Source organism: Aedes aegypti, chromosome 1 (assembly GCF_002204515.2).
Source record: "Aedes aegypti strain LVP_AGWG chromosome 1, AaegL5.0 Primary Assembly, whole genome shotgun sequence".
Taxonomy (NCBI): domain Eukaryota; kingdom Metazoa; phylum Arthropoda; class Insecta; order Diptera; family Culicidae; genus Aedes; species Aedes aegypti.
In genome coordinates this window covers 127,224,855-127,244,734 of record NC_035107.1, presented here as the reverse complement: position 1 = coordinate 127,244,734, position 19,880 = coordinate 127,224,855, and the positions used below count along the sequence as shown (strand labels likewise).

Genomic DNA, 19,880 nt, shown 5'->3' with positions numbered 1-19,880 from the left:
ACAGACATTGATTTAATTTATATGCTTTTAGGTGGCTCGCACTTCAAAGAGGCCTTAAGTGTCCGTAATATGAATCAAAACGGTACTTAAAAAAATCTTTTTGGCAAATTTTCAATTGACTCAATATTATTAAATTCATACAAAATCGACCTTTTCAGAGCCCTACCTGGCTACACCACTGGTTCATCACCCGAAAGGTTTTGGGGTTTTTCATATTTCGACATGTAGATTCTAACAAGAATAGTCCGGTTGAAAACCCCGTACAACACCATCGTGACCTTCCCTTGTAAGATACAAGATGATCACAAGGAAGCAATCTTTTAAAATTGCATTGAATTGGTGAAAGCTAGCGGAGAATATTTTTAAAAGCACCAAAATTGTAGGTTATACTTAAGTCCACAAATTCATTTCTTATAAAGCGACTAGTGGTTTCGGATGGAAGAACCTTGTTTGTTCACATTAACATTGTCCAGACGAAAATTACGGAAAAGGAGACGAAACTGGCATAAAATCATTCGATTCTGTTGATTTGTTTTCGAATCGCGACATAAAGTAATGAAATAGTTTTCTTTATAGATATGTCCAAAGTCACACAAACTGATGGTACCGTGTAGTGTCAATAATATGGAGGGAGCATAATTTTAATGCTCAAACAATGTGTGCCATTGAATGTATACTGAATGTAATAAAATCTATGATTTTTGGTATACCGCAATAATGGGACGGCATTATCGCAATAATAGGACAGAGGAAGAGCTTCAAATGTATGTTAAAAAATGTATGTCTGATTCCAAAAATTACTTCTTTACTTCACTATATTCCAGATAAAGGATACTTTTAACTCTTCACAGGGCAAAATACTATAATATTCAGATTTTGAATACTGGAATATGATTTGAATTTCAACACCGTGCTTAGGTCCTCCATAATAGGACGGATACCCTAACAGTTAGACTTCGCGAAGAAATTAAAATTTTCACAAATACCAGCTTATTTGTGCTCACCAGATGCATTTGAAGACAATGATGCATTCGGAATATGAGTCAAAACGACACGAACACATACAGGCTAGAGGCTGCTGTGTTCGGAAAACTTGTCTAAAGCAGCGAACTATTTGCTCATTTCGATGCAATTATCAACATCAACTATATCACACTTGGAAGAAAGCGCGCATTCCGGAGAAACGTCCTTTCGTCCATTATTGCCACGTTTAGTGACAGTTTTAAATCCCGCTTTATTAGAAAGGGCGTAGATTCGCCCTTTTGTTCGTGGTTGCAACCATGTTTAGTGAATAAACGAAAGCAGACGTGACCTTCGAGAGGTTTTTTTTTTACCAAGACGGTGTCCAAGAAGGATTTCCACCGCTAGCTTTCGCTAACAGGTCGTATAGGGATCAATAGTAGAAAAATAGTACTGATAAGTACCGTTTTTGTTTTGAGCACTGAAAAGTACTGTTTTATTGCTTCAGGTAGTTTTTGAAGCAGAGAGAATTTGTGTACGCACAGCACGAATGTACGATGTGCTCTGATTATCCAGATTTCGTCACCCGCATCACATGACCATGATTCAACGAATCAAACAGCCTTCAATTTATCAAAAATGGGCTATTTCGCTATCTGTTTATCTCACTGGCTTAATAGGGGTCTACCAATTAAAGTCAACAAAAACGCTTTTTGAACTCTTATCACGTTCTGCAGACTCAAAGATGGCCAACAGGCGGAGAACCACTAGAACAGAGGATTGTTGTTTTAAAATAGATAGATAGGTTGCCATTAGAGTAGTCCCAAAACTCGGTTCAGGATTTAAAGATCCTTCATTATGCATGCAACATCCCTGACTGACGTTTTCCATTACTGTAATGCATTGAGCGGTATGGCGATGTGGCAAATGGCGTTCATCTTGTCTATGCCAGCCCCGTTAAAACAAAGAACAGAAAAAACAGCATCACACAGCAGTAGAAAATCCTTTTCTTCCCCGAAGTACATAAAAAGTGAAATGAATTTTTCACTAATAGCAACATCTTTTGCTTTGGCACACCGAGCTCTCAATCTCGAGAAAACGGTCCTCCTGCCATTGATTGCACACGGCACAGATGCTGCAGCATGACATTATGTACACTGTACAGCCAGCGTCCTGAAAGCGTTCCATTACGGCGATGAATGCAAAAGAAACCATTGGCTCAAAGGCTGAGCTCTCATGGCACAGAGTGATGCTGCTGCTGTACTCGATACGGTATATAGGGGTTGAAGGGGCAAGATGAGCACCTTGAGGATGAGCTCGATTTAAGCCTAATTGAATATTCTTTTTTTAAGTTAAATCTGTTATCATTTTTATATCGTCTTCTTGGGACAGAGCCTGCTTCTCAGCTTAGTGTTCTTGTGAGCACTTCCACTGTTATTAACTGAGAGCTTTATTTGCCATTTTTCGCACTCGTATATCGTATGGCAGGTACGATGATACTCTATGCCCTGGGAAGTCAAGGAAATTTCCATTACGAAAAGATCTTGGATCTACCGGGCTTCGAACCCAGACACCTTCAGCATGGCTTTGCTTTGTAGTCGCGGACTGTAACAGCTAGATCTTCAACTTTTCAAGTTACCGTAAAACGGGGTAACTTTGATAGTTTTTTCGAAGAAAACTTGAATATTTATGCTTGCTGTTTCAAAGAATAATAATTTATAGCTATCGATAGCAGTCGATAGATTTCCAAAAGATTCATTATGAATGGATATATAATTATTCATATAATCGAAAGTCGGTTTTCTGTTTTGGGGTAACTTTGATAATGGAGTATGCATCGAACAAAATTGAATGAATAACGAACATTTGTGAGGCATTGCATACATCTAGGCGTTTAACGTCATATGGAAATTTCTGACTTAGATTACAAAAATGGTCCCAGTTTGTGAAAATGCTATTCGCTAAGAGATTTGAGACCGTATTCAAGTTCTATGATAACTAGGCTGTCAAAGATAAGTGGCCAACTATTCAAAACTACATCAAATAGTGATCGTAGAACAGATTGTTTGTAAGCGTTTCGAAAATGCTAAAATTGTGTTAATTTTTAATATTCGTATAAAAAGCCTCAAATGCACTTGATTCCAATGAAAATAGCTTTGACATGAAGTGTCATACTGATACTCTTTACTTTTGCATTCGTTTTGCTTAACTGATTAACAGAAGCTTCGTTATTTCGTTTATTATGTTGTGGGTCTCGCACTATCAAAGTTACCCGCATTATCAAAGTTACCCCGTTTTACGGTACATTAAATATTAAAATTTGTGAGAAAAATCAGTTTAGTCAAATCGTTATTGCTTTTGAGCTTGTTATTGGAAAAATAGCTCAAAAATATATGTTGAAATACAAGTTATGGTACTGTATCAATTTCATACAAATCTTCCAACGAATATCAATTTATTGTTATTTATCTGAAGCCCAAAATATTGATTCAAAATATTCTGTTAGAACGTCACAAACAAAGAGTGCTCATCTTGCCCCACCTTGCCCTACCACATCCATTCCAGCAAAGCACAAACCCTTTTTGCCGGGTTGGATGCTCCATGGAAAATGTGAGGACTCCTCGCTTGAACTCCTTCAGTGTGCTGGAGAGCCAGTCTGCTGAGCAGAAATCAAACCAGAAAAACCCGTCTCCACACTATAAAAAACCCAAGTATGTGGTGCTGTTAAGGAAAACCTTTGTGCGATAAAGGGTTAGCCACTGTTAGGCGAATCTTTTCCTCGACCTCCAAATCCCCACAACCTCTTTATCTTTCATCCTTTTCTTACAAAGGCACCGACTCTGAAAAATTCACACCATCATGCACCATACACCCTCACACAAGCACCGCTTTTCACACAAACATACTCCGTTCGTCTCCTTAGGGGTACGTGCATGTATGTATGGGGCGAAGAACACATGGAAAATATCTCCATCATCATCCATCTCTACTTAGCCAGTAGTACCCGCAAGCCAAGCAGCAAACGCCTGGCCTGGAACTTGCATTTAGTAGTAGTGAGGAGTAACCGGGTCTCATTGGTGCGCCACAAAAGCACCAGCCTCGGAGACGATCCCGTTGTCCCACGAACCTCCTCCAACGACACCTCTGGGGTTTCTTTTATACGTTTTTTTTTTCGAAATGCAGCTCAGAATATAAGAAAACCAACAATATACCGTCGGCTGTCGTATAAATACGACGAATGCAAAGAAAAAAATGGCACCACAATCTCATACTAGTTATCTTGAATGATATTGGATCAGCACATAAGCTTGGTATTAATCAATTCAATGAGTATGCTTAAAAATAATAATTAAACGATACATTTTGAATATACAAGACTTTAGATGTAATAATGATTCAAGTTATTCAACATTTCAGGAATAGAGTCCTACAAAACATAGCTATTTAGAACTTTAGGCTTATTAAAGATTATTATTATAACTGTTTATCTTTATTGAAGTGGCTTTTCGCCCATGGTGAGAACGGTCGTCCCATTGGTACCTCACGTCCCTTTGGTACCTCACGTACCTGTAGGAATAAAAAAGTTCAGTTCAAAATGCATCACTGAGCTGAGATGTACCCAATCAAGCTGAAGTTGATCGTGGAGGGTCTCTTCCCGAAGCACGATCCCACGTCCTAGCCACCAACGCCGTACGGTGAAGACGAAGGAGCAATCACTGAGGAACGGCAAGTATCGACGAGCTTGTAGAAGCGGCGAAACGACTTACACTCCCGTACATAAGTTTGGGTTCACCCCCTAAAAAAACATACAAAAGTGTTCAGCCCATATCTCCGGGATTACACGTCCAATTTAAACTCTCTAAGCCGCATACGAAAGGCAATGAGTGATTCTTACTTCGCATGTATTTTTCCAAAAACATTTTTTGAGTTTTGTATACTAAATTTTAACTTAAAGTTGTGATATTTTTTAAAAAACACACTGAAAAACCATAGCTGATTTCCTCACCAGTGGATCGACCAAAATTTTAAAACAAGGTGTCATTAGAATCGTAATCTTATATTCTTTGAAGGGCGCTCACGACATTTTTGCGGAAAAATCTGAAAACTATTCAAAATCAATGAAATAGTCATTCAAGTCATCGTGCAAAAGTTTGGGTTCATCTGAGCCCCATGCAAATCATTTTTGTCAATACCTCTGCCATTTTTCAACCGATTTTAATAATTCATAGCTTTTTCAAACGCGAATAATGGCGCGTACAAGATTGGTTTGAGATTTCATAGAATTTTCGTTTTTCAAGTAAGTTCAGGTGAACCCAAACTTTTCCACGATACTGAAGGGTGTACCCAAACTTTTGCACGATGACTTGAATGACTGTGTCATTGATCTTGACTAGTTATCAGTGTTTGTACAAGCCGTATATAAGTGCAATTACCCTACTTATATTTTACCCACACCACTCTGTAGATATGTATGATTCAATAAACAGTTGCTACTAAGTCTCCGCCATGGCAGGACGACCAGAAAATCGGTTGTTTTTATTTTCACCTAATATCACACAACGTAGGAAATAGAGTTCTGCCCAATGTCCGATCAATCAGATTTTTCCGCAAAAATGTCGTAAGTGCTCTTCAAAGAACACAGCTCTGTTCCTCACAAGCTCCTACCTCACGCTTCCACGGGTCAAACGATGACAAAGATCGCCAGCTAAGGGTTGCGTACTTAGCTGGTAGTGCAGCCTGGGCACTGTTGTCCTTCTGACATCAGCTAGATGGAGGAGGTACGTCTCGAGCGTCTGTTCATCAGCAGGTGCGGCTCAAACAGCGTCTGTTCTGGTATCCAGCGGCTGAGCAAGAAATGCTGTCTCAGCTGGTTCGCACATACCGCAGTGCGAATATAGATTCGGATCACTACCTAGTTGCTGTATGTACGCGCTCAAAATTTTCGACGGTGACCAACTCGCGTCGAAGCCAAATGCCGCGGCTTAACGTCGAGCGGCTACGGGACTCAGAAGTAGCCCAAGAATACGCGCAGCAGTTGGAAGTGGCCCTACCAACGGAAGAGCAGCTTGGCGCCGCCACTCTTGAAGATGGCTGGAGGCACATAAGATCCGCCACAGGTAGCACCGCAACAGCAGCACTAGGTCCAGCGGCCCCGAATCAGAGAAACGACTGGTACGACAGCGAATGCGAGCAGTTGAAGAATGAGAAGAATGCAGCATGGGCGAGAATGCTGCAACACCGCACGAGAGCGAGCGAGGCACGGTATAAAGAGGCACGGAACAGACAAAACTCTATCTTCCGAAGAAAAAAGCGCCATCAAGAAGAACGAGATCGCGAAGCGATGGAAGAGCTGTTCCACGCTAAAGACACACGGAAATTCTACGAGAAGCTTAACCGTTCGCGCAAAGGCCTTGTGCCACAAGCCGACATGTGCAGAGACTGTGACGGAAATCTTCTCACGAACGAACGTGAGGTGGTCGAAAGGTGGCGGCAGCACTACGACTAGCACCTTAATGGTGATGTGTCCAGTAGCGGAGGTGGCACGGAAATAACTTTGGGAGCACGCGCGGACGAGAAAGGCTGAAGCTAGGCGAATCGGACTGAACATCAATGTGTCAAAGACGAAGTACGTGATAGCGAGGGGCTCAAGAGAAGACACGGCACGCTTCCCACCTCGAGTTCATATTGACGGTGATGAAATCGAGGTTGTACTTGGGCTCACTGGTGACCGCCGACAACGACACCAGCAGAGAAATCCAGAGACGCATCGTTGCTGGAAATCGTGCCTACTTTAAACTCCGCAGAACGTTCCGATCGAGCAAAGTTCGCCATCGCACGAAGTTAACCATCTACAAGACGCTGATTAGACCGGTACTACTCTATGGGCACGAAACATGGACCCTACGTGCAGAGGATCAACGCGCCCTTGGTGTTTTCGAACGGAAGGTGTTGCGGACCATCTACGGCGGAGTGCAGATGGAAGACGGTTAAGAGCGATAACGCATATCTTGTCGTCGCTGCAACAGAAATGGTGAGAAGACCAGAGGGCGTCTGGCCACGATCGGAGTAGGCTAAATCCTTAGTCGGGGGCTAGGCCGAGTAGTTCGAGCGTCCCGTAGTATTGGAGATGGGTAGTCGGGACAGCTGCAAACCGGAAACCTTCCTCCACCGGAATTGCAGGAAACACCTCGCTGCTCCCACTTCGGCACTCTGCCATCCAACAATAGAATAAGAAAAACGCGTAACATTAGCGGAAGTAAACCCCTCAATCGGAATCGCAAGACCGACCTCGGCATCCAACCGGTACGTCCGTAGAGCATGACGAGCAGCGTAGGTGTAGAGAACCAACAAGCACAGGTGCAATCCAACCTGCACATTATTTCGTTAATCGGCGAGCATCCGATCACGCGCTTTTGCATGACACTTACAACGATGAAAGCTGATCCCAGATCGTGTTTGTTGCCGCAGCTCTGGTATATGGTATGCTCACTTCTTAACATTCGCACCATTGATGCCTTCCGACAAACAACCTAGGTTTATTCCCTCTAAATGTACAGAGGGCCATAGTGCACAGTTTAGCTTAGAATCTTTCTCTGGAACTCAAACGATGACCATCCACCTTTATTTTTTATATAATTTTCGCACTTCAAGCCAAGCTAGAATCTTTCACCTTACCTGGCTATCTGGGGAGCTCATGAGGTTTAGGCTCTGCATGTCTCGCGTGTTGTAATAACTGTGTCTCAGCATTGACAAATAGGACAACGACATTCAACGGTTGCTGCTAATTTGGTGAGATTGTTCCACATTTAATTATGAATATTTATTTCAAGCATACATTATTTAATTGTTTCACTGTTTCATTGATACTAAATCAGGTGGTAAGTCAAATATTAACAAATATATCTTGTCATATATGAACCAACCCGAATGAAGCATAATGGACGAGGAGAGTGGAATTGCCAACTCCTTATCACTAACATATTGTGGATTGATGGTTGGTTCTTTCACCCCATTCATTGATACATCCTTTTATACGATGTAAGCCCGGTAGATCGGTGGCTAGTATCCATGTTGTAATTTTGAAGTGCCTCAAGCAATTTTCAAAATATAACAAGGAACTGGAACAATGTGCTGGATATCATCATATAAAGAGGACAGTCTACTGTCTAACGGCTGTGCCCTGCAACAATGAGTGGTTATACTTACATACATACATACATACATACATGTCTCGCGTGTTGTAATAACAAAAGGGGAAAACAACTCTGTACCACGCCACCTTTGTTTGGCTTGGGCTACAAGTCCAATGCCTCCCTGAAACTACATAATGGTATTACTGAAGGGAGCTGAGGGCTTGTTGATGACTCTACGCCTTTTCTTCAGCTCTTACTCTATCCGATCTGGCTGCAATTTGTCTCTTCAACGTCAGTCACATTTTTGGGCCGGCCGCACGCCTGAGCCATATGAGATTTTTTCGATAGATGCTACTGTGTTTGTTGATGCGCTTGAATCCATTACTCTGCTCATCATGCTCTATGGGTGGACCGGTTGAATGCCTTGGTCGGTGTTGCAATTCCGGTCGTGGGATGATATCCGGTTCGAAAGCGCCCTGGCGACCCAGTAGACGGCAGTTCGCCGACTCTTGCCGATGATACGCTCGTACTACTCAGAATAGCCCCCAACGGTGGTTCTATCCCCGGTGGCAGAAGATCATCCGAACCGATTCTATCGATCCGATTCCGATAGAAGGAAGCTTCCGGTTCACAGGTGCCCTGACGACCATTTGACGGTACCGTAATTTCGGGTGAAATTGATCATTTTTCACGATTCTCTAGTCTGTTTTCTATAATGTTAACAATGCCAAACAACTAAATGCAGGAAAACAAGTACCAAGGTGAGCCTCATCGACTTATGTACCGAAATTTTCTAACAAATGTCATTTTAGTGTTATTTTAGAGGTAATAAAAAATCAGAGGAACTCATTTCGGGGTGAAATTGATCTCTTGTCAATACCATTATTGTTAGTTTCCAAAACAACTCTATATGATAAATTTGAGCTCCCTGAATCCGAATATGCTTGTAAAATTCTTAACAATGCAATATTTCTATAAATAACGAATAGTTAAATTTCAAGAATAACGCGAAAAACGCCTAAATGTATGCAAATTCCTAAGGAATTCAATGATATCTAACAGAAATTCAATTATTTCAACCATATGAGCAAATTGGTACGAGTTTTGGTGATGAAATCTGGTTTGGGGATATATCTCAAGTATCCTCACAAACTTTCAGGTTTATACCATGTTCAAATCCTCGTTTATTAATAAAAGTTTATAGGTGTTTGTCAATACTGCACCGTGCATGATTTTGAAATTTTACGTTATTTTCATAGTAATAAACATTCTTTAACGCAAAAAACTTCACAACAAACAATTCGACAATAGATACGACAAGCAACGTTCTTTTACTGCAACTTACATTGATATTTGTGCTCCATTACGAATAAATAGAATCGTGTGATACGATGATCAATTTCACCCTACTGATCAATTACACCCGATTTTACGGTACTGGTAGATCTACTCAGCTGATCCCCGACGGTGGACTTGGCCTACTCCGTAGCTGGCCAGACAGATACCGCGGTCGGTCCTACGATCCTGGTGGAGGGAAAACTCCGGTTCACAGACGCCCGACGACCATTTGCCAGTGCTGTTTCGTGATCTACTCAACTAGTCTCCAGCGTAGGATCTAGCATACTCGATGGTGGTCGGATAAGTGTCAGGGTCGGTTTTTCAATTCCGGTTGGAGTGTGACTTCCGGCTCCCTTTCTCGGAAGCATGTACAGTATTGGACAAAACATTTGCAACTTTTTCGATTTTCCATACAAAATGACCAACTTCGGTAAGCTATATCTCAGTTATTTATGGACCGATTTGAATGAAATTTTGGAAAAACACCAGACATAACTTGAATTTTAACATATATTTTTGAATGATTTTTCCAATCACACGTTTAAAAGCAGTAACATTTTAACTAAAGTGAATTTTTTGACGATTTTTCATAAATGACATAACTAAACATATTGAACGAATAGCTTCATGGTATTTTCAGCAAAGTTATAGATTTCAACGAGATTAACAAGTTTGCTGAAGACAGTTTTTGTGTAAGGCTATCAGATATTGAGATAAATCGTTTTGAATTTTTCGTCAAAAATTACACTTTAGTTAAACCGTGATTACTCATAAACTCGTGATTGGAAAAATTATTCAAAAATATATGTTAAAATTCAAGTAATATCTGAGGTTCTGTGAAAATTTCATTCGAATCGGTCCATAAATAACTGAGAAATAGCTTACCAAAGTTGGTCATTTTGTATGGAAAACCGAAAAAGTTGCAAATGTTTTGTCCAATACTGTACATGTAGAGTTTTTCATATGTTTTTTTTTTTAATGTTTACTTTTGGAATGGCCAAAACCGGTGCTTCTACCCTACTCGTACACTTGTCTTATTTCTGAAAAGAGCCATTTCTGGTGCATGCCAAGTTATCTGTTTTTATTCGTGATGGAAATTGTTTTAATTTGCATAAATCCATAATATCTGATTTTCTACATTGTAAATGAAGAGTTTTGCATCGTTTAGAATGTGGTGGATGTGGCCACTAAGCAGTGCTGTAGAAATTCGACATCTTTCACTCACAGAAAAAATCCATTTATCTGAAACAACAATATTCGCGGAGAGCAAATAGATCGAGTGGCTGTGATCAAGGACCTTGGTGTACATTTGGACACGAAACTGTCTTTTAGAGACCATTACTACATCACAGTTGCAAAGGTAAACTGAAAACTGGGTTTTATATACAGAATCTCCTGTGAATTCTGAGACCCACACTGTCTCCGAGCACTGTATTATTCTCTAGTGCGCTCTGTGCTCGAGTACGCTTCTGTGGTTTGGAGTCCGTACACCGGTATTTCGACATCTAGGATAGAAGCCGTTCAGTCTCGATTCATCCGTTATGCGTTGAGGTTTCTTTCATGGCGTGATCCCGCTACTCTTCCGCCGTATCAGAACCGATGTCGACTCCTTGTAATGGATATATTACAGAGACGGAGCCAACTTGGGCGGTATTGTTTGTGCAAAAACTGCTAATAGGTAGTAGGGTAGGTGTACCAATTATGGATGCAATAGGTCAACTGTTTGGATACAAATCAGATTTTAACCACGTTTCTAAAACGTATGCATGACTTTTTGATGTTAATTACTAGTTTGAGGCCTTGCGAATCAGATGAATTAAACCGTTTTGGCACTAAATCGGCTTAAAGCTTTTAAAAAATGGTTTTAAATAGCCTTGTCTTAGTACCAATTATGGCAATAGTGTTCCTAGCATTCGACATAAAAGTGTGCCAATTATGGACTATCGAATATTTGCACGAAAGGATCTCAAATGCCATCCACAGCGAATGATAATGCAACGCTAATAAATAATAAAGAGATTGCTTAGAAAATTTTCCAGAAATTTTGTCTTAAATAGATTTTAAATCAATTTATTGCAATGGGTTCATGGGAGAAAATTAATTTTCGAAAAGGAGTCAAAATGTAGTGTAAATGCAAATTATGATATAAAACAGCATTAATGATCTCACATTACCTTTCCAGTGCCTGATTTTAACGAAAATAAGAGGGAAAATTCAAAAATAGAGTGTCGCTGAAAACCCTTCTCTACCATGAAATTAGCATCTTCCGCTTGCGAACGTTTTCGAACGTGTGATTGAAAAATCTTAGTAATTGGGTACAAAACACGCAGATAATGCCTTACCAAACCGTCCTGTCGTGGAAGTAACCCGTGAAATATCTTTACTTCCTTTATTTCACTGATCAAAAAATGTAAACAAATTGCCTTCTGAGTATTGCCATAATTGGGCTCTCATACACTCCTTGTACCAGTTATCGACATAGTGGAAATAACACGATTTCCAACTTAAAACAGAAGATTTGATTGCACACCAGCTACATTTATTCATTTGTTCTCACTAGGCATCATACATCCAACGGTTGAAGCAGTTTTTCCGGATGAAAACATACATTTCGTAACGGGTGTCCCTTAGCAAACTGCTAAGAAGGTGACATAAATGTGAGGCAAAATTTTCAAATGTTCATTTTTCGAAGCTTATTGCACTAATGTTCTTTACAAGGTTTAGTTACCATCAAAAACAAATAGTTTTATCATTTCTGTGAATATTAGCCGTTATATTCTAGTGAATCAATAAGAAAAATCTCTTTTTGTTCCCACTATTGCCATAATTGGTGCTATAGTCATAATTGGTACTTCTACCCTAGTGTTGCACCTAATTTTCTTTCGCAAATCAAAATTAGTGTAGTTTCTCGTAGCTTAAGATACACTGATTTTTTTAGATTAGATTTAAGACGTACTGATTATGGTCAAAATGAGCAGATTCATGTAATGTGTTCTTTGTTTAATCGTGTGTACAATCTGTTTGACTTCTATATTAGTACTCATACTTTTAGATATCGACTACTTGTTTCCAATTCGTTTGTTTAGTTTAAGTTTTATTCGTGTAGACAATGATGTTAGATGAATGTAGCAACAAAATAAATTAATAAATAAATAAAACGTGTCAACTACCGTGATTGCTTACAACGTTGTCAACTCAAACTCCTGAAGAATCGACTGTAGATTTGTTGGATATTAAGCCGTTCAAGTCTCAAAAAGTAGATATGTGCACAAAATGCGTTCCCATAAAATTGACACAGATGTTTAGACACAAATTGGACATTGGACATTCCAAAAAATTTACAGGACATTATTAGTAAATTTATAGTAGGATCATTCAAATACAGGAAACATGGTTATTTAATTCAATCGTTTTTCAAAAGGCTCACACTGATTCGTTGTCCTAAAACTCGTTGATATAGTGGGCACCTTATAGCTTATTTTGAAAACTTCCTGTGACCTCCAGGGACACTAAAGCACAGCACCCTTTTCACCTGACCTGACCCCTAGACCCATTGGAATAATTTTGTCCACAGAAACATTCCCGATATACTTTGTTCACTTTTATAAACTAGATATGTGATCCTTTAAGTATTAGCGGAGCAACATGAGTTATAGTTTTTTTCTTCCTCTCAGACCTATACGGGTTAATAATATTGTATTCATTAAATTCTACGAAAGTGATTATGTTGGCCCGATACCTTTTTACCCGCCTTGACCCTATTTATTATCTCGTTTTTCATACATTTGAAATGATTCCTTCATCTAGAGTGAATGCAGCATACGTACTTGTATGAAATTTGAAAACTAGCGTTGGATAATTGAAAAGTTATGCCCTTTTATGGCTTAAATAATCATTCCTTAGCCTAGTAACTACAAAGCAAAACCATCCTGAAGAGGATAGGGTTCAATTCCCGGTCGGTCTAGGTAACGGTCTTTTCGTAACGGAAATTTCCTTGACTTCCCTGGTCAAACAATCTGCCTCACGATATACAAATGCAAAAATTAAATGTCTATTATGTTTTTTATTCCCTTTAATACCAAATAAATATTAATGATTATAATTGAATGAATGAATGAATAGTACAACATAATTGTATAGAAAATTGAAATACTGCAAGATATCACAGCATAGGATACCCCCCATAGCTACTGTTGTGGGTCAAGGCAATTGCAGTCAATTTCCTGGAATGGACATATTTCACGTCACTCAAGTGCTGTTCATCATAGCTGCTCAAGTATAAAAGTAGTACTAGTAAGCAGTACTGTATACTAAATGGTATACTAAATGGAACATTGAATATACTGAACGATAGTTTTACTTAATCTGGGTTTCATTTAGTTTTAATCAATTTCTGTTCACAATAAATATCGCCTTTCATTGGCTGCCCCAAATTACTAACAGAAAAATTGTTTCCTTTTTCTCTTCCCTCTATGCAATTTGGCTTCCACGGACACCCGCTGCCGCTGAATGCATCTTTTGTGCACGCAGGTTTTCCACATCAATTAGGTGGCATGGCGGGCCATTTACATATGGCCAACGATTGGCGGCAGCTCAATGGTCGGACTGCGGCTGGATTTCCAAGTTCACATTTTTTTCACCACCATGCGGCCACCAATCCGGCCCATTTTGCACCGCATATGTTGGCGGCCATCGATCGCATTGAGCAACATCAGCAACAACAACAGCAGCAACTTCAACACCATCGACAACACCCAACGGCAGCGGCAACGACGATGGGAATGCTCTCAGCGGTAGCCGCAGCAGCCTCCACATCAGGGTCTACCGTTGGCATCTTCAACAATGAACCCGGGGGCAGCAATAATGACGGGGGCTCCGTAATAAACTCGCCCCGGATTAGCGATTCCAATGGTGAGTGCTTTTTTACTTTTTTTTGTTTTTCCCTGTAGGGCACACCAAGCTCGTTTTTGGTAAACCAGTTCAAGTGGGAAGCGATTTGATATCAGAGGAGAAAAAAAATCCTTCCCGGAAAATGGCCACCAATGGGAAGTCACCGCTGGCTTATGATTTTAATTCCAGCAGCTCGGAAAGGATATAAAATGTTTATGGGCCAACCGTTTTTTTTTTGGGTCATGCATTCGTTTATTATGAGTGCTCTTCGTGCAGTTTGAAAATAGATCATTGATTTTACTGTGATACCCAAGAACATATTCGGAGAATCACAGTGGAAGCGGATCGATGGGTCACTAAAATATTGCTTAGTATGAGCTAGCTTGATTATCTTTTGGAAAACCTAAAGGCGAAGTTTTTAACGGTTTAACATCTAACGGATTGCCCTACAAGTTTCTTACCCGGGTGGTTATAGTCCGCGGCTACATGGGTACGATTCCCAGTCGGTCCAGGATCTTTTCGTAATGAAAATTTCCTTGACTTCCCTGGGCATACAATATCATCGTGCCTGCCACACGATATAAGAGCTGAGAAGCAGACTATATCCCAGTGATGACGTAATGCCAAGAATAAGAAAGAGAATAACAAATTGCCAAATTATAAAAGTAATGGAATCGTTCTGGAGGGCTTCGATCCCGCCATCAGCCAACCTGAAATCGTCCGTTATGGTTCCCAAATATATAAATACATATTCTCAACAATCACTCAACATCACAAAAATTCAGCAGCCAGATATATAATAATTGAATCTCTCTCCCTTTCAGATGTCCATAACGCCCTCGGAAATTGCAATCCTCACAGCACAACTAGTCCAAAGAGTTCACCAAATCCCTCCAGCGATACCCTCCAACGTGTCTCATCTAATACTACCAACGCTAAGTTGTCGTCAGACGCAGACTACGATCGAGAAGATCTGGAAGATGACAACGATCAAATCAGTGTCACCGGTTCCGATCAAGGTAGCACTGGACAAGCGGAGAATGACCGAAGAAGCCCTTTACTGGGAGGTGCTTTCACTTCATTGATACAGAAAAATCATGTCAAGATGAAAGGCGGCCTGGACATCTTCCATAATGGAGCGTTTGCTGCGGGATCGTATTCACCGCAAGTTCAGCAACCACACCCTCTGAATCATGCTCTGGCCGCACAGCTGTTCTTCCAAAATCCCCTCATACCTCAACCAAACCATTGGTTGTACAATCAACTGTACGGAAACTACCAGGAACTTCCATGGTTCCGGCAATCGCTGTTTGCGAACAACAACAATAATAATAACGGCACGCAAAACAACGACAGCAAGGAAAGCCCCGAATCCCCAAAGAGTACCGAAACCAATGGGAACAAACGATCGATAACGGTAGTTTCCAGCAACGGCGAAGACGAAGAAGATTGTTCCCCACGAAAAGCGATTGCCATCGATGATGAGGAAGACGAACGTCGGAAAAATTCTCCTTCCGTTACGTCGACGAAGCGATCACCGAGTCCGGAAGTGTCACCGGATTCGCCCTGTACGGATAGCGTTTCCAGTTTGACAGTTCTGGAGGGGGCAACAAAGCTGAGCAGAAGTCGTTCGGTAGAGAAGTTGAATCGCGAGTTGCAGCAAGCAAATTCCAAGCATAGCGACGTGTGGCGTCCTTATTAGGGAGAGGAAGAGAAATATTAGAGTGAATGATTGGTTAATTGGAAAACGTTTCTTACATGCAAGGAAGGTTGAATCAAATGCAGGATAGAATATTTCAAACGTGGTTCAAAATATTGTCTCAAGTAATATGACTCAAGAATACGATTGATGAACTCGAAATATTACGTTGAAGTTGATTTTACAGTCATGATACGATAACCGAGCTACCACGATATTACCCGGATGAGCAGCAGAGAACCCTGATCTCAACCCTATCATGTTCTTCCTTCAAAAAATTGTGATCACTAACCTCGAGTTGCCACGAGTACCCTGGCTTCATCCCGTACTAATTTTGGTACTGAAAAGTGAATAAATTTTAAATAATACAAAATAGTTATTTATGCAACAAGTTGCAAAATGATGATTTTTTCAGCACGAGTTGTCGGCGAGCCTCGTTGGATAAATACAACGAGTGCTGAAAAAATCGAGTTTTGCAACGAGTTGCATACAACATTTTTTGCTATTACGGAAAATTCCGTTTAAGCTGGATCATTTCCAAAAGCACAAACAAACATTTCAACAGAAACCACGTGGGCATAGATCCTACTACGTCATTTCAGTATTTTTCAATCGCGTAGGCTGCGACTTAGTAGTATATATCTACGAATGTCACAAATTTTCTCGCTCGCCGATATATATTCCCTAGGACAGAACAGGTGAGACGACGCGTACAGTAGTAGATTGTGCTGCCATTTCTACGAATCCTCTACCTGGACGATCCGTTCCCGAACCAGTATTGTTGATTAATCGTTAGAAAATGCAGTTCGCAGGTAACGAATTTTTCTCGGTATCCATGTAAGATACCCTGCATCGTAAGTAGAGTGCATTAGTGCATATCCGGATGCGAATCGAATGCACTACTTCCGATGTTAGGTATCTCGCATAGATTCTGAGAAAATTCCAACTCCGGCGAGAAACCGATTCTAACTTTTTATCACGCCGACAATATCACCAGTCTTGCATCTGTATCGCGCATCAGCTATAGAATCAGATGCTATGGCAGAATCAAGGGCAGAATAGACTGGAATATTTGACTGACGCCTCCCAAACAGTACTGAAAAGTGCTACTTTTCAGCACCGAAAACAGTGCTGAAAAGTGCTACTTTTCAGCATTGTTTTTTTTGGTAGGAAAAGCAGGCCATTATGTAGTGCAAATTGTCAATGAAAAGTTGATTGATTTGCAACGAAATCGCAAAAAATGAGTTTCGGCTCCGTAAAGCATTAAACGTGATTGAGACTCAAATAGATGAACTAGTTAAAAAAAGAGTCATTACGCACATGATTTCAATTCTGTTATGGATACTACCCAACGCTTTTTCTTAACGAAACTGTGTTGAGTTGCAAAATAAATCATTACTCATTTTTTTTTTCACGCTAATCTTCTTGATAAGAGTTTTGATACACCAGCAAAACAGTGCAAAACAAACTCAACACAGTTACGTTAAGAAAAAGCGTTGAGTAATATCCACTACAGAACTGAAATCAGTTGCGTAATGACTCTCATGATACTGCAAAACTCAGTGCTGGAAAGTAGTCTCTTTCATGTCAGATTAGCGTGATGACAAACAGCGTACTAGGGTGCTGGTTCATATTCTTGGCACTTTTGATTCTTTATTTATTTATTTATTTGGTTCTACATCTTCAACACTTATGGTTGCACAGATTGTGACTTAATCTAGATTTCTTATACTACTAGCAAAAACATTTTTAGAGATATTCAGGTCCAATTTATCGGAAACATCATTAAATAATCTACAACTATCGTCACAAGGGTCAAAAAAAGCGTATTGAGTGCGTCTAGTAGGAATCCGACGAAGAGTGCACACAGAAGCATAAAAACAAATATTATCCAACAAATAATTACAGTCAATACGATTCATAATCAGGTCAAACACGAATAATCTGCGCAATTTTTACCTACGGTTCATTAGCGTTTCTAGGTCAATTAGTTGGTCTTCTTAGGCTGGTAATTCGATGGGATTGGACCACATTAGACGACCTCACGCGTATCTAAGAAACGATTTCTGGACGCTCTCTATGCAATGGCAATAGTGCATTTGGCTGTGACGATAGAGATATGCTCATTAAACTTTACTTAAGAGTCAATAACGACGCTAAGATCCCGAATTTTGTCAACACGCTCGAATTGTTCACTGCCCAAGTAGCACGCGAAACATCTTTCAAAGAAATGCTTCCCAAAAATGGTTTCAAAGATGTATCAATAAAAGCATTTGTAACTTACCTAGTTCTAGTTCTGTTACATATTAATCAAAAGCTCATAAGGTTTCATTGTCGTTCCAATGAACTTCCATTTCACCCCGTATTTGATGTTTAACATTATTGAAACGGAGAGATTTGTTGCAAATGTCCTCTCAGTAACTTAGTAACTTTTCAAACAAACTCTTACAACTTCTCCAAAAATGCATTTTATGTTTCAATATACTTTCATTTAGAGCATTCGCAACATAACTTCATTGCATGCAAGCTGCGATTCACTACCCACAACTCAAGAAGATACATTCCAGTTGCGTGAAAGTTGCACTAAACTACGTGTTTGACAGCTAAAAGTTTGTTTGTTTCAACCAAGTTGCAGTATAGTTGAATTGCACCTCCCGTATCATGTAACAACAAAAAAAGGTTCTAGCATCAGTTTGTTTGTTTACATGGTGTTTCACAAATGTTGCGCGAAAGTTTTTGCAAAAACTTTAGGTCTGTGGGGCGTGTCCATATTTTGCCAGTAATGAACTTGTATTCCAAAGGGTGCAGTAAAGTAATAAGCAACAAAGCAATGTGGTCGCTTATTATTGGTGAGACAGTTTTTCGAAGAGCTAGTGGAGTAGTGAGTAGAGGAGAAGATTCATGATCTAGAAGTCGGAAGTTCTATTATCGTTTTTATCTTTGTTTTCATTTTTTTTTTGCTCTTAAGTATTTTGTAACCAATATCCATTTTCTCTATAACATAGATACGTTGCAAACAGGATCGACCTCTTGCGTTTTTTGCGTTGCTATTCAGTGCAATTGTATGTTATATTTTCAACGATTTTCAACTCTGATTAGTTTCAAGAGATATGTTTTATCTTGAGTTGAAACAAACTGTGTTGCTTGGGTGTCGAGTCTGTACGGGAAGAAGAATGGAGAGTGCTGACGACTGTAGGATATCACCTTGCATTTCGAGATGTTCACTTGCATTCCTTTCCTTCCGCACCAGTCTAAAACAGTGTTCAGATCTTCCTGAAGAGCACAGCAGTCCAACGGTGACAATACGGTACGGTAGATGTTTAAGTCATCCGCGAGCATCAAACATTCACTTCGGTTGGGGGCTTTTTTGAGAGCTAAAAGCTCATATTTGGCCACAATATGCGTCGTATTAAAGTGCTTCTTATTGCAGAATTTCAGACATTTTGGCCCAGAAAACCCCTTCATGCCAAAGTGAATCATGGAAGTGCCCAAGTAGCTCTGCACCCTATGATGAGCAATTGCATAAAATGCATAAACTCGTTGCAGAACCTCGATTTTTACAGCACTCTTTGAAGTTGTAATCTACAACTCGTGTCCCTTGTTGCATAAACTGCTATTGTATGCACCTTCCATTCTTCTTGATATCCTCTTTTTTTCCTTTCCACCAGTTTTTTCACCCAAGAATATTTCTTTGAATCACTTCAGCAAATTTCATCAAAAACGATTTCACGACAAATTTTTAATATATAATATTTATTATCGAGCTGGAATATCTTTAAGTGATGAAAAAAACAATTTTAGTACTATACCATTTAGCTACACTAGAGTTTGTATTTTTTGAAAAATACACGTATTTCAAC

General features: G+C 39.9%; 1 protein-coding gene across 1 annotated transcript in view; it reads left to right on the top strand.

The window, feature by feature from the left end:
- Positions 1 to 16,263, top strand: part of LOC5567572 (segmentation protein Runt) — a 188,651-nt gene extending 172,388 nt beyond the window's left edge. The window contains exons 5-6 of the mRNA XM_021847310.1: positions 13,962 to 14,342; positions 15,146 to 16,263. Coding sequence (XP_021703002.1) covers positions 13,962 to 14,342; positions 15,146 to 16,023 — 1,259 coding nt within the window. The 3' untranslated portion in view covers positions 16,024 to 16,263. The remainder of the gene's footprint in view (positions 1 to 13,961; positions 14,343 to 15,145) is intronic.
- The last annotated feature ends 3,617 nt before the right edge of the window (positions 16,264 to 19,880 follow it).